Source organism: Pteropus alecto, unplaced genomic scaffold (genome assembly GCF_000325575.1).
Source record: "Pteropus alecto unplaced genomic scaffold, ASM32557v1 scaffold44, whole genome shotgun sequence".
Taxonomy (NCBI): Eukaryota; Metazoa; Chordata; class Mammalia; order Chiroptera; family Pteropodidae; genus Pteropus; species Pteropus alecto.
The window spans coordinates 3702773-3715551 of record NW_006436812.1 but is presented as its reverse complement, the minus strand read 5'-3'; the positions used below and the strand labels follow the sequence as shown (position 1 = coordinate 3715551).

At 49.8% G+C, this 12779-nt stretch overlaps 1 protein-coding gene across 4 annotated transcripts in view; it reads right to left on the bottom strand.

Annotated features, from left to right (window-relative positions):
• The window catches only part of TFAP4 (transcription factor AP-4), a 24492-nt gene extending 12377 nt beyond the window's left edge, over nucleotides 1-12115 (bottom strand). Inside the window, exons 1-3 of one of the 4 annotated variants that reach the window (XM_015591204.2) lie at nucleotides 11920-12115; nucleotides 9437-9501; nucleotides 9242-9340 (exon numbers count right to left, since the gene is read on the bottom strand). In XM_015591204.2, the coding sequence (XP_015446690.1) occupies nucleotides 9242-9309 (68 nt within the window). In that variant the 5' untranslated portion in view covers nucleotides 9310-9340; nucleotides 9437-9501; nucleotides 11920-12115. Of the gene's footprint in view, nucleotides 1-8979; nucleotides 9156-9241; nucleotides 9341-9436; nucleotides 9502-11919 lie in introns of those variants that run through there. The other 3 variants (XM_015591205.2, XM_015591206.2, XM_025048367.1) reach the window with 3 other exon arrangements.
• Between the last annotated feature and the right edge of the window lie 664 nt (nucleotides 12116-12779).

Genomic DNA, 12779 nt, shown 5'->3' with positions numbered 1-12779 from the left:
AGGGAGCCAGCGGCCACAGGCTGGCTGGGGGGGCGCGGCGTGAATGGAGCGAGCTGCGGCTGAGCTACATGCGCCACTATGGGTGATGAGGTCCATCAGCTGACAGGTTGGCAAGCGTTGCAAAAAAAAAAAAAAAAAAAGGCAGCCACCGTGAGGGAACCCAGCCCATGCAGCCGGGGTCCGCGGGGACTGCCGGGTGCGGGGTCTGCACACTCTGCGGCCCGCGGAGGCGGGAGGCGCTCAGCTGGGCCCGGCGTGCGGCGGCAAAGGCGGCCTGGGGTGCAGCTCGGGGCTTTTCTTTTTTTCACGATTGCAACTGCACTAAGTGGAGCCGTTCTGGCGCGCTCCCTCCAAGCCGAGGGCCCCCTGGAAACTTGCGTCACAGCCACCGCTTCCCACTTGTAACTTGGGGCCGACTTCGGAGGCCGGCTAGTCTCCTCCCTGCCCAACTGCCCCTTTCTGGCTGCCCGGTCCCAGCTCGGGAGCCTGGGAATCCCGAAGCCGGGTAGGGAAGGGCAAAGCGGAACGCGCCGGGAGCCTCAGATCCTGGGGCAACCCTAGGAAACTGGCCCCCGCGGGGAGGGAAAGGTGGAGGGGGACCAGGACAGCAGCGGCCCAGGGACAGGCTGCCAGCGCGGCTGGGAGGTCTGGTAGCTGCTGCGGGGTTCCCAACCTAACGGAACCTAACGTCTACCCCACACACACACTTTCCCCCTCCACGAGGAGGTTGGTCGGCGGGAGGCCCGCCCGGGCTTGGCTTGGGCGGGCGGAAGGCTGCAGCTTCTCATTCATGGCGAAGCCAGTTCGGGACTTGCTCTTCCGCCAGGGTGCGCTCTCTACGAGGTGATGGCCTCTCTCCCGGGAGGGAGGGACATTGGCTGGCGGTGAGCTTCCGTACCACCACCACCACCACCCCACCATGTCCCCACCTTCCTTCCCCAGGCCCTCCCCTGGCTCCTGGAGGGTTGGCCCCTGGCTCAGGAAGACCACGCCTGCCTTGGAATGTCCTGCCTCCTGCCCGCTGCCTTTCCCAGTCCCATCCGCCTTCAAGGTTCTGCCTAAATCGCGCCTTCTAGTTGAAATACACCTACTAATAACAAGGATTACTGTTATTTTTTGGAAATATTACTGTTATCAGATAGGGCAAGCACCTCGTAGATGCTGAGCAGTTTTGCATGCATGTTTTCTAATCCTTAAAGCAACCTGTTGAGCAGTTTCTCTAAGGACAGAGCTTGGGACACTTAATATCACAGCCTGGAAGGCCACACTGTGGGGACAGGGAATGTGCTCAGTAAACGATGACATCTAGGGGACAACATGGGATACAGGACCACATAATTGTACACTGAGCAACGTGTACAGTGCCTGGATGAAAAAATGACAGCTAGAAGAAGTATATCTACCCCCTTGCTCTTCTCCTACAGAACTGCCTTGAAGGGGCCTGGTCCATGAGCTCTGTCATTCAGACTGGCCTCTCCATTTCTGTAAAAGGCACCTTCTCACAGAGTCCTCAGATATCTCAGTTGCACAAACCCAAAGTCCCCTGAGCTGGATCAGCCACTCCTGCCCCAATGCCTGAAATACCATCACTGTCCCCAGTCCTCTACTCCAATTCTCTCCCATCACTATGGCAGTAGCACAAGCAGTCCCCAAAATTCAGGATGTCCCTCATTCCCAGGAGGTTCTGTATATCCCTTGGTCTGACCCCTTCTCCCTTTTCCAACTCCTAAATCCAGTCCATTGTGCCCTCTGGAGCCCTCAGAGAGTATTCAGCAAAATCGTAGATCCTCGCCCCTGACTCTCCCAGTCACCTTCTTACTCTAAATTAGGAATCAGCAAACTTTCTGTAAAGGGCATGTAAAAGTTATTTGTATTAGTTTCCTATTGCTACTATTAATAAACTACAAATTTAGTGGCGTAAAACAACAAAAATTTGTTCTCTGAAGGTCAGAAGTCCAAATGGGTTATATATGGCTAAACCCAAAGTGTCAGCAGGGCTGTGTTCCTTCTGAAAATTCTAGAGGAGACTACATTTCCTTGCCTTTTCCAGCTTTTAGAGGCAGCCTGAATTTCTTGGCTCATGGCCCCTTCCTTCTTCCATCTTCAAAATGTGTTACTTCAGCTTCTGTCATCACGTCTTCTCTGACCCTCCTGCCTCCCTTTTATGATGACCTTGGGCCCACCCAGGTAATCCAGAATAATTTCTCCAATTCAAGATCCTTTACTTAGGCACATCTTCAAAGTTCCTTTCGCCATATAAGGTAATTTAAATTAATAAATTGATTTATTAATTTATTACTGGGGACTAAGACATAAATATCTTGGGGGGAGGGCATTTTTCTGTCTACCATACCACTGAGCCAAATCAGGCAGAGTTTACAATATGCTGCAGTAACTCCTCTCCTAGGTATATATCCAAAAGAATAAAAACAGTGACTCAAACATATTGTACACCAGTGTTCACAGCATTATTCACAATAGCCAAAAGGTGCAAACCACCCACTGTCCATCAACTGATGAATGAATAAACAAAATGTGGTCTATCTATAAATGGAAAATTATTTAGGCTTAAAAGGCATGAAGTTCTGATACTACAACATGCATGAACCTTGAAAACATGATGCTAAGTGAAATAAGCCAGATGCAAAATAGCACATATTGTATGATTCCACTTAAATGAAGTATCTAGAATAGGCAAATTCATTTGAGACAGAAAATAGATTCAAGGTTACCAAAGGACTGGTGGGGAATGTATGAATGGGGAGTTATTGCTCAATGGGTATGGAGTTTCTGGTTGGGGTGATGGAAAAATCTGGAAATAGTGGTGATGATTGTACACATTGTGCATGTAATTAATACCACTGAATTGTACACTTGAAATGGTTAAAATGGCAAATTTTATGTTATCTATTTTACCACACACACACACACAGTTAAACCAAAAAAAAAAAAAAAAAAGGTCAGTGGGCTAGATTTGACCTGTAGGATGTAGTTTGCCCAACCCCATTAACCCTACCAACGTTTCCCCCTTATTTTCTCACTTCTCTCCTTATCTGGCTTAGAATTCACAGCCATCAATATAATCATCTTGCTGGCTTAGAATTCACAGCCATCAATATAATCATCTTGCGTACACTCTCTCCAGGGAGTCTAACCCCACCTGCCCCGCCCCTACCCCTACCCCAAGCTAAACAAGGCTGGGAAAAGGAAATCCCACAATCTTGCTGACTGATCTTATTTTTAAATGGCAAACCAAGATCCTGGAGTGGATCCTTGGGTGGTTGGCAATCACTTCATATTGCCCAGTTCATTCTCCCTCCAACCTTCTGTCTCCACAAGACCTCCATCACCTCTTCCCGCTCCTCACTCTCAGCTCATGAAGTCCTGTTTCTCTGAGAAAATGTGAGCAATTAGAAGAGAAATCCCACATGCTCCGTCACCACCTCTGCTTCCCAACCTGTACCTTTAATGTGTCTGGATGAATGTCCATGCATGGAGAACCGTCCTGTGTATTATTCAAAGATGTTTCTCCTGCAGCTGTCTGCTCTCCTTCATTCTCAATGTGTGCCTCTATTGAACTGTTCCACCAAGAACAAGCTGTCCTTATTCTCATTTAAGAAAAATAAAAAAATGAGTCTACATCCCCTTCCAGCTACCACTCTCTTCCAAGTCTCCTTTACAGCAAACCCCCCTGAAATGGGTGCTTATGCTTACTCTCCCCTTCCCTCCTGCTCACTCCATGCAGGCTCTCAATTAAGTCACTGGTGACCCCCAAGGAGCTCTGTTTTCTGTCTTCACCATATCTGACCTTGAAATTCTTTTTTGCTTGGCATCTGGGACCCCTAAGGGTCACAGTCCTCAGACCTGTCTATGTCTACGCACACTCCCTGCTCTTCATACAGCAGTTCCAGAAAGGACCAGACGCCATGCAGAGTGGTTCAGAATCCAACCTCTGCCCGAACCCCAGCTCCAGGTGACCCCAGGCAATTTCCTCAACCTTACCCAGCTTTTTCATCTATAAAATAGATGCCGTACACTACCTAGCTTGCAGGCTATCACAAGAAGTTGGTGGCATGCCTGGCATGTTATAGCATCATAAGTAGTAGTTGCTATATCACTGATACCAAGTTTCAACGGGTGGTAGTGGCCACAGGCATCTGAGCTAGCCCAGGGAGAATGACAGGTTTTGGTGATGTGCAAGGAGGGATAGAGGAGGGGCTGAGCTCTCCCTAGCTTCCCTGCTAAAACTTGCCACAGGTGAGAGGGAGCAGGCATGTTATAAGGTTCTTAGACATTGAACGTGGGGCTCACCTGCTTTACAGTAAGACAACTGCGCATAGAATCAAGTCGTGTGAAAATCAGCCCACAGACTGCTTACCCTTTGAAAGGGAGGTCTCTGTAAAGAATGTAATCAAATAACTACCTGTGGATGATTTCTCTGAGAAATGCAAATCGTCATCTATTGAGCTGGAGCCCAGCTTCCTTCTCTCCCCTTTGTTCCCCTTCTCTCAGCCCCACCCCAAATTCCAGGCAGGAGTAGTGAATGAGAGTCACCCTCAGGCTTTCATAATGAATGGATATGCAAAGTGTGGTCCATTCATACAGTGGAATATTAGTCAGTCATAAAAAGGAATGAAGTACTGATTCATGCCACAACATGGATGAGCCTTGAAAACATGATGCTCAGTGAAAACAGGCAGACACAGAAGGTCACATATTGTATGATTCCATTAAATGAAATGTCCAGAATAAGCAAACCTAGAGAGACAGAAAGTAGATTAGTGGTCACCAGGGACTGAGGGGTTGTTAGGGGGAAATAAGGGGTGGTTGCTAATGGGTGTGGAGGATTTCTTTGGGGATGATGAAAATGTTCTGAAATCGACTGTGGTGATGGTTACACAACTCTGAATATACTAAAAACCACTCAATTCTACACCTTAGATAGGTAAATTATATCTAATAAAGTTGTTATTTTAAAAACAGCTTCATTAACACTAAAAATAGCGAAGAGTCGGGGAGGGGGGCAGAAATCACGTGGATCCCCTACAGCTGAGGGTTCCAGAGCTCCTTTCTTCAGCTAAAGTGGGGTCTGCCTGTTCTGATGGTGCCATCATCACAGCCCTTCTCAAGACAAACGTGGCCTTATCCCAAGATGGTTGGAAGCTCAGGTGAGAGATGTGAAACCTAAGAATGTGGGTTTAACTGCAGCCAGGAGAGACTATAAGCACAGGTGGTGGCTGCAGCTTTTGACTACGTAGCACCAGTGTGGAGAAGGGACAGATTTTTCTCGTTTTTATTCTACATATGTCTAGAATACCATTCTTCTCTTTGGATAGATGATATATTCATTTCTTGTTGCTGTGTAATAAATTTCCACAAATTTATTGGCTTAAAACAGCACTTGTTTATCATTGCACAGTTCAAGAGGTCAGAAGGCCAGGCATGGCATGGCTGGACGGCTGGATTCTCTGCCCAGGGTCGCATTAGCTAAAATTGAGGTGTCAGCCATGGCTTCAATTTCATCTGGGGCTCTGATCCTCTTCCAAAGTCACTGGATGTCAGCAGAATTCAGTTCCTTTTGGCTGTAAGACTGAGGTTTCCATCAACTTGCTGGTTACTAGCTAAGGTCCGCTCTCAATTCCTAGAAACACATTCTTAGGTCCATGTCCCATGGCTCCCTCCATCTGAGCAAGAGAGCGTCCCATATGTGGATCCTTCTCTTGCTTCAAATCTCTCTAATTTCCTCTTAGAAACAGTTGGAGAAAATGCTCTACTTTTTAAGGGTCAGGTGATTAGGTCAGGCTCTCCTGGATAATGTCACTAGCTCAAGGTCAACTGAGCATATATAACACATAACCTAATCATGGAAGTAATACCATATGCACAGATTCTACCTACACTCAAAGGGAGGAGATTATACAAGGGAAAAAGTCATTGGGGGCCTTAGGAGAATTCTGCTACCACAGATAGAAGGAAATGAAGGAGATGCAGAGAAAGTTAAGGGACATCCTTAAGGACATACAGAGAATTAGAGATGGAACCTAAACAGGAATCTAGGGCTCCTCCATGCAAATATTCCAAGAGTAGGGGGGTGCACAGATGGCCTTTTGGGCCCCAGCATGCTCTGGTGCATGTGGGGAACCCCAACTTGTTTGGGAGAGAAGGGTGGACACCAGCTCTTAGATGAGGGACGAGGGCCCCATTGAAGCAAAAAGCTACTGCCTGAGAGGAGATCCTGAATACTCCCGTGAAGGCAGAATGGTAGTCAAATGCCTGTGCTGGGATTTGGAGTAAACCCCAAATGCCCCAAGCCTTGGTCTTCTTTCCTATCCTAGTCATAAAGAGATCTCTGGACCAACAAGGCTGGGGCTCCCCAACCACTAGGGGGCGCCTGGCACATAAGATGCTTTGTGGGGAGACTGAACACATCTGGGGAATGCAAGGCAAGGATTGGGGTGAAGGGGCTGACCTTTGGCCTTCCACATCCTCAAGGCCCTGCAGATCTTGAGGGCACTGGGCTTACCTAAGAGCCCCAAAAGGCCTTGACCTTCAGATGCCTGCTTCCTTTGTCCAGCCTGATGACTTTGCTCATAAGCAAGCCCTTGAAAAGGGGGCTGGAGTTCACCTGTGGTGTGACCCCTGTCCTCCCTTTCTGGTCCCACTCCCTGTGTTTCCAGGCCTGCTACTGCAGCCCCCTGGGTAGGCTCCTGCCCTTCCCCCTCTTCTCTCCCCTCCATCATCAGCACTCAGCTCCTCCGTTCATACTCCATGGGTAAGTTTCACCTCCTTCTGTGAGGGACTTTCTCCCAGGAAAATGTCTCTGCTTTTCACCGTGTCAGCAAGGAGGAACCAGGTATGCCCCGCTTCAGGTACGTGCATTCCCTTTATAAAAATTCAACCCGTGGCCACCTTGGCTGGACTGTTTCAGTTTTAGACAAATGGCTGTCTGACCCCTTCCTCAGTTGATCTCTACAAGCACATAGGGCGGCTGTGACAATAATCCCACCCAGCAGACCAGGAGCCTGAGGCATGGCACATCTGTAAAGGTGGGTCCTTTCCCCCTCGAGAGTACATGGAGACGAGACAGAGCTCGGAGTCTTCGGTCAACATAAAGGAGAGTAAGTCAGCCTAGGGACCACAGGTGTACAGTGGAGAGGGTGAAGGGTCAGCAAAGGTGCTGCAAGAAACTGGGAAGGAGCATTTAGAGTCCAGGAGAAAGGTCAGAAGCAGAGGAGGAAGACAACTGGGGGTGATATTGAGCTCGGAGAGGGTGTTCAGTGTCTCTCTGGGCAGCCAGCTCTCCTCGGAGGAGTGGACAGAGAGAAGAAAGTATGCCAATGAGGACAGAAAAGGATGGGGCTGGGACTGGCCAGGCCAGGGGGGCCACAGAGACCTGCTCTGATCAGAAAGCAGACCTGGGTGGCTGCAAGGGGAGAGGCAGCGGGGAAACAGAAACAGCTCTCCTTGGGGAGGGGTGCTCAGAGCTCCAGCATGTGTGTGTGTGTTGGGGAGGTACATGTGTATATGGGCACGAGCGGTCAAGTGCCCACTAAGTGCCAATTGCTGCTCTGGCAGCTTGATTCGAATTGTTTCGTCCTCAGTATTGTAGCCCAAATCTGTTATCCTATCCCAGGGACTTGCCCAAGATCATCCAAGCTAGTCAGTGCCAGTGCCCAGCTCCCTGCAGGTTCCTCATGACCACCTGTGGCCTCAGGACTCAAGAGCTCACCTGGGACTGGTGGCCTGGCCCTGACCACATAAGGCCTGGTGCAAGAGGGAAGCCCAGCTGGGTGCAGTGAGGGATATGAAGAAAGAAACACAGTCTGCCTGAAAGGACAAGGTCAAGTACACGGTGATAGAAGCCCACATTTGTGGCTGTCAGAGCACAGGCAACCAAAGGAAGGAATGACTCCTAGGGGTCCGGGAGGCTTCGGCTTCAAGTTTGGGCAGACAGGGAGGAAGGAGGTAAAATAAAACCCCAGAGAGGAGCCAGGCTAGAGCAAAGGGACTAGTTTCAGTATGGCTTTCTCCTTCCTCAGCCCCTCTGGACCTTGAGCATGTCCTACTTCCAGCCTTGCGCTGCCAGCACATGGGGGGTTAATATCTGTCTGGTGCAGTGGTCTCAGAAGCAACAGCAACAGCAGCAGCAGCAGCAGGAGCAGCAGCAGCAGCACGAGGTGGTGCCAGTAACTCAGAAGCTGAAATGTGAGAAGCTGGAGGACAGGGGCAGGGCTGGGAAAGGCTGAACAGCAGCAGCAGAGAGGGTTTCCCTGGCAGGAGCCCAAGGCTTTGCTCTGGTGGCCAGAAAAGGTCCTCCCATCCTTGTACCAAGTCCCCTCCGCATGGCTGCCCCTCTAGCCTCAGGCCATGGGCTGTGGTGCCCACCCAGGGTAGTCTACAGGGCAGTAGGTCTATGCTGCAAATCTGGGGAAGGGTGGAGGGCCAGGCCCAGGCTACCAGCAGAAAATTCAGCAGGCCCTGCCCAGCTTTGCCGGAAGCACTGGGTGGGGAGATGGGCAGAGGGCAGAGTGAGGAGGATGATGGGGAGGTCCCTTTTACCAACCTCAGAGGCCTGGCCTTGACTTCCCCCTCCTTGGGCAGAACTGAGTCATGGGAGCCTCCTGCTGCTCCAGGGGCAGGGAGACACACAAAGCTCCCGCCCTCTCCCCGCCCTCTCCCCGCCCCCTCCCCAGGCTGGCTGCCAGCCTGCTTTTGCAGTGAGAACTGACCAGAGATGGAGATGGGGGCTTCCCAAGTGTGTGTCGCGTGCTAAATGAGCACCTCGTGTCCCTTTTCTTAGTCAATCCCACAACCACTTAATCTGTGTCAGTGGGTAGTATTATTATGACACCCCACCCCCCAACTACAGATGAGCAAAGAGGCTCTGAGACATTCAGAAACTTGCCCACAGTCACACAACCAGAGTGGCAGAGCAGACTTAAACCAGGGTTTGTCTGACAGGAGGACTCGCACACCTACCCACTGTGCCATGGGGGAAGGAAGGTGGTTCATCAATGGTGAACATGGGTCTGTGTGCCAAATCCAAGGCAAGAGATGAAAGGCGGCCCTGGGACCCTCGAGAAAGCAAGGTGGTACAGGCTGAGAATGTATCCGAGGAAGCAGTCAAATGCCTGGTGCCAAATCTGTGGACGAATCTGCAGCAGTAGGGACCTCCCATAAACCCTTGAGGTGCTTCCCAGGGGCCCGAAGGATCACCTCTTAGCAGGTGACCAGCACTCACCTTGACAGAACATGGAGGCTACTGGGGCTTGAGGTCTGCACAACCCTTGTTTGAAGAGTCAGCAACATTTACCGTGAGACAGCACTCAGCAAGGCTCTGCTAAAAATAAATGGAAACACCTCAGTAGGCATCATGGAGCCTGGTGACAAAGAGCAAGAGAATCCCAGCACTTCCAGCTGTGTGACCTTGACTCACCTCTCTGAGCCTCAGTTTCCTCTTCTGCAGGAGAGGGAGCATGCCAGCACTGACACACATCCCTGCTGTGAGGGTTAAATGAAGTTTTTGTCAAAAAGCATTTAGATTGAAAACCTTCATTTTCACAAAAAAACTATACATACATGTTCATAGCATATTTCTTATTCAAAAAAGGCAGAAACAACCCAAACATCCATTGATGAATGAATGGATACACAAATTCTGATTGACCTACACAATAGAATATTACTTAGCCATAAAAAGGAATGAAGTATCGATTCATGCTACAACATTGATAAACCTTGAAAACATAATGCTCAGTGAAAAAACCAGACACTCCATTTATATGAAATGTCCAGAATAGGCAAATCCACGGAGACAGAAAGCAGACTGGTGATTGCCAGGGTCTGGAAGGGATGGAGGAAAAAGGAGTGACTACTAATGGGTTTTGTTATGTTTTAATCGATTTATTTTTTTTAGAGCAGTTTTAAGTTCACAGCTATATTGAGCAGAAGGTACAGAGATTTCCCATACACTCCCTACCCCCAGACATACACAGCCTCCCCCATTATCAACATCTCCCATGTGAGTGGTACATTTTTTACAATTGAAGAACCTACTGGAGTTTCATTTGGGGGCAAAGAAAATGTTCTGGAATTAGATGGTGGTAATGGATGCACAACTCTGTGACTATATGAAAACCCACTGAACTGTACACTTTAGAAAAGAGAATTTTATGGTATGTGAATTATATCTCAATTTTTAAAAAGCACTTAGTAAGAGCTCAGAAAATATAGCTCTCATTACTACGTCCTTCAGCTTCAGAGAGTCTATCATAAAATGGAAGAGACCAGATGAACACATTAAAAAATGCTCGAGACCCAGGCGAGGGCCAAGCAGTGTGGTCCTGGCAGCCTGGGATGATTGTCACAGTCATGCTCGGCGCACACAGATGTGAATGAATGACCGACAGCAGGAGCCACTGACCACGTTGACTGATGCAGTGTCACGATTAAGCTCTGTACAGATGCGGAGACAAAAATAAGCACAGGTGCACACAGAAGCCTTTGGGCTGAGAGAAGCCTTGGGTGGTTTGGTAGGGATGAGCTGGCATCCACAAACCTGTAGCAGCTCAGAGGTGTGGTACCCAGCAGGGCTGGCAGGAGGGGAGGATTCTGAGCCCAGGGGGTGGAACACTTGTTCTAGCACTACATGGCCCCAAAGAGAGTCTGGGAGGCACTTTACCTTGGTTCACGAATAGCTGGAAAAAGCTTAAAGCATGACTACCCTCAGCTCTCTGCCCTCTCAGAAGTCCCTGGTTTCTCAGAGGCGTCCAAGAGGCTTGGACCACTCTTGGCATCAGTTCTTCTCCCGAGAAGCCCTAGGCCTGAGTTCCTCTCCAATCCACTCCCACATTCCAGGGTTCCAAGAGAGAGAACATACAAGATCAGCAAGCCTGGTTCAGGGCTGCCCCGCAATGTCGAATGACCAGACACGCTTATAATGTGGCATGCGAGTGACTGAGGCAGCCGCTCTTCAGAGCCTGGGCCCTTCCTCCAGCCCCATAGCTGAAGGCACAAGGAGCCAACTCCCAGAGGCAGGCCTGAGCCTGCAGACCTGCAGGTGAGGCCCACACCATTCTCCATCAACCCCTTTCCTCTCCCTCCTGCTTCCACCTTCTCTGTGTAGTCCCTAACCCTCTAGGGAGAAGCCAAATAATACAGAATTCCTTGGAGAAGAGAAAGGGGCCTGCCATGCACACACATGCACACACACATGCACTGTCACAGACCAGAAGGGATAGCACCCAGATACAGGAAAGGGAAAGGAAACGAGACATAAGTTTGCATCTTGCCTCCTCCAGTCCAAGCAGTTGCCAAGGGATTTGCATGCATTGTCTCACCCAATCCCTAAAAAATCCTGAGATTTCATAGATGAAGAAAATGAGTTTCCAAGAGCTTAAGGAACTTAGCCAGTGGGACACCCAGTAGGTAAGAGCCATGAAGCTGAGCCACATCGCCTGGCACAAGCCCCAGTAGCCAGTCCTGTGGAGGCATCTGAGCAGAGTGGGGGTGGGTGGTGTTTCTGCCTTCCCACTGGCTTTGGCTCCTTTGAAGGACCCCTCACTCTCACTTTCTCTATGTGGCTCCAGGGGTATTGGCCTTGGGCTGGGGCAAGCTCTTGACCCAGTCCTATCCAATCAGAGACTGGGATGAGCTGGGACCCAAGAGGCAAGCCTGGGGTCTTGCTGGAGCCTCAAGAGAAGAAAACAGGGTGACACAGAGGATAGTGAGTTGGGAGGTACAAGCTAGTGTCCCACCATCATGACTGAGCACTAGACCAGCCAGGCCCTCTGCCTTTGACATTATATGAGCTGTTAAGTAACTAGTCTTTGAACAGAAGTCCAACTACAGACTTCATGCTATTTCCCATAGGGCTCTAGTAGCTTAGGGGCTGGTACATGGCTGAGGATGGGGCCTCACCTCTCTCTTAGAATGCTGGGGGTGCAGGGCAGTGTTAGACCCTCTGAGCCTCCTCCTAAAGTAGCTCCATAGCTCAGTTTGACCTTCAAAGTTGGCATCTGCTTACAGGAATCTGTCTCCTCCTGGAATTCAGCCTCCAGATGTTGAATCCAAGGCGGCAGTGGTGGCTGCACATGGCTCCCCCCAGAGTGAATCAGCCACATTCCAAAGGTGCAAACACAGACGCCGCGCCCTGGGCAGGCTGGGGCTGCAGACTTCCTCCCCAGGCCTTCCCAGCCCCCGCTCCTGCTCCCCTCCCCTCTCCCCTCTTCCCAGCCAGACCAGGCTTTGGGCTTCCTTTCCAGAGACATTCTCCTGGAACTGAAACAGAGAAAAAAAGCAAGCCACTGGGGCCAGGAGACACCCTGATCCACTCAACTTGCTCCCTCCCCTGCAGTGATGAGGGACCCCAGCCTAGATCTCCCCTAGCTGTTATCAGTAAATATGTATTCATTCACTCAACAGGTATTTATTGAGTACCTACTATGGGGCAAACAGGATACAGACAAGCCCCTGACCTAAAGAAACTCAGTCCAGCAAGACAGACAAAATCAGGTCCATGGACAAAAAACAATTCCAAGTGTGGAAAGAACTATAAAAAAGAAGGAAGAAGGGGCTGAGACTGACAGCAAGTGACAAAGGGAGGGTTATGGGGCGTCTCTCTCAGGGGCAACACATAAGCTGAGGCCTGAAGGATTAATTGAAGCCTCTTCCTCTACAGAGACACTTCTTGGAGATCATTTCAAGAGAACTACAGCAATGTAACCCCAAAGAATATGCCCCAGTCACTCAGCAAGTTCTTGAGTCCTTCCTTGTACCAC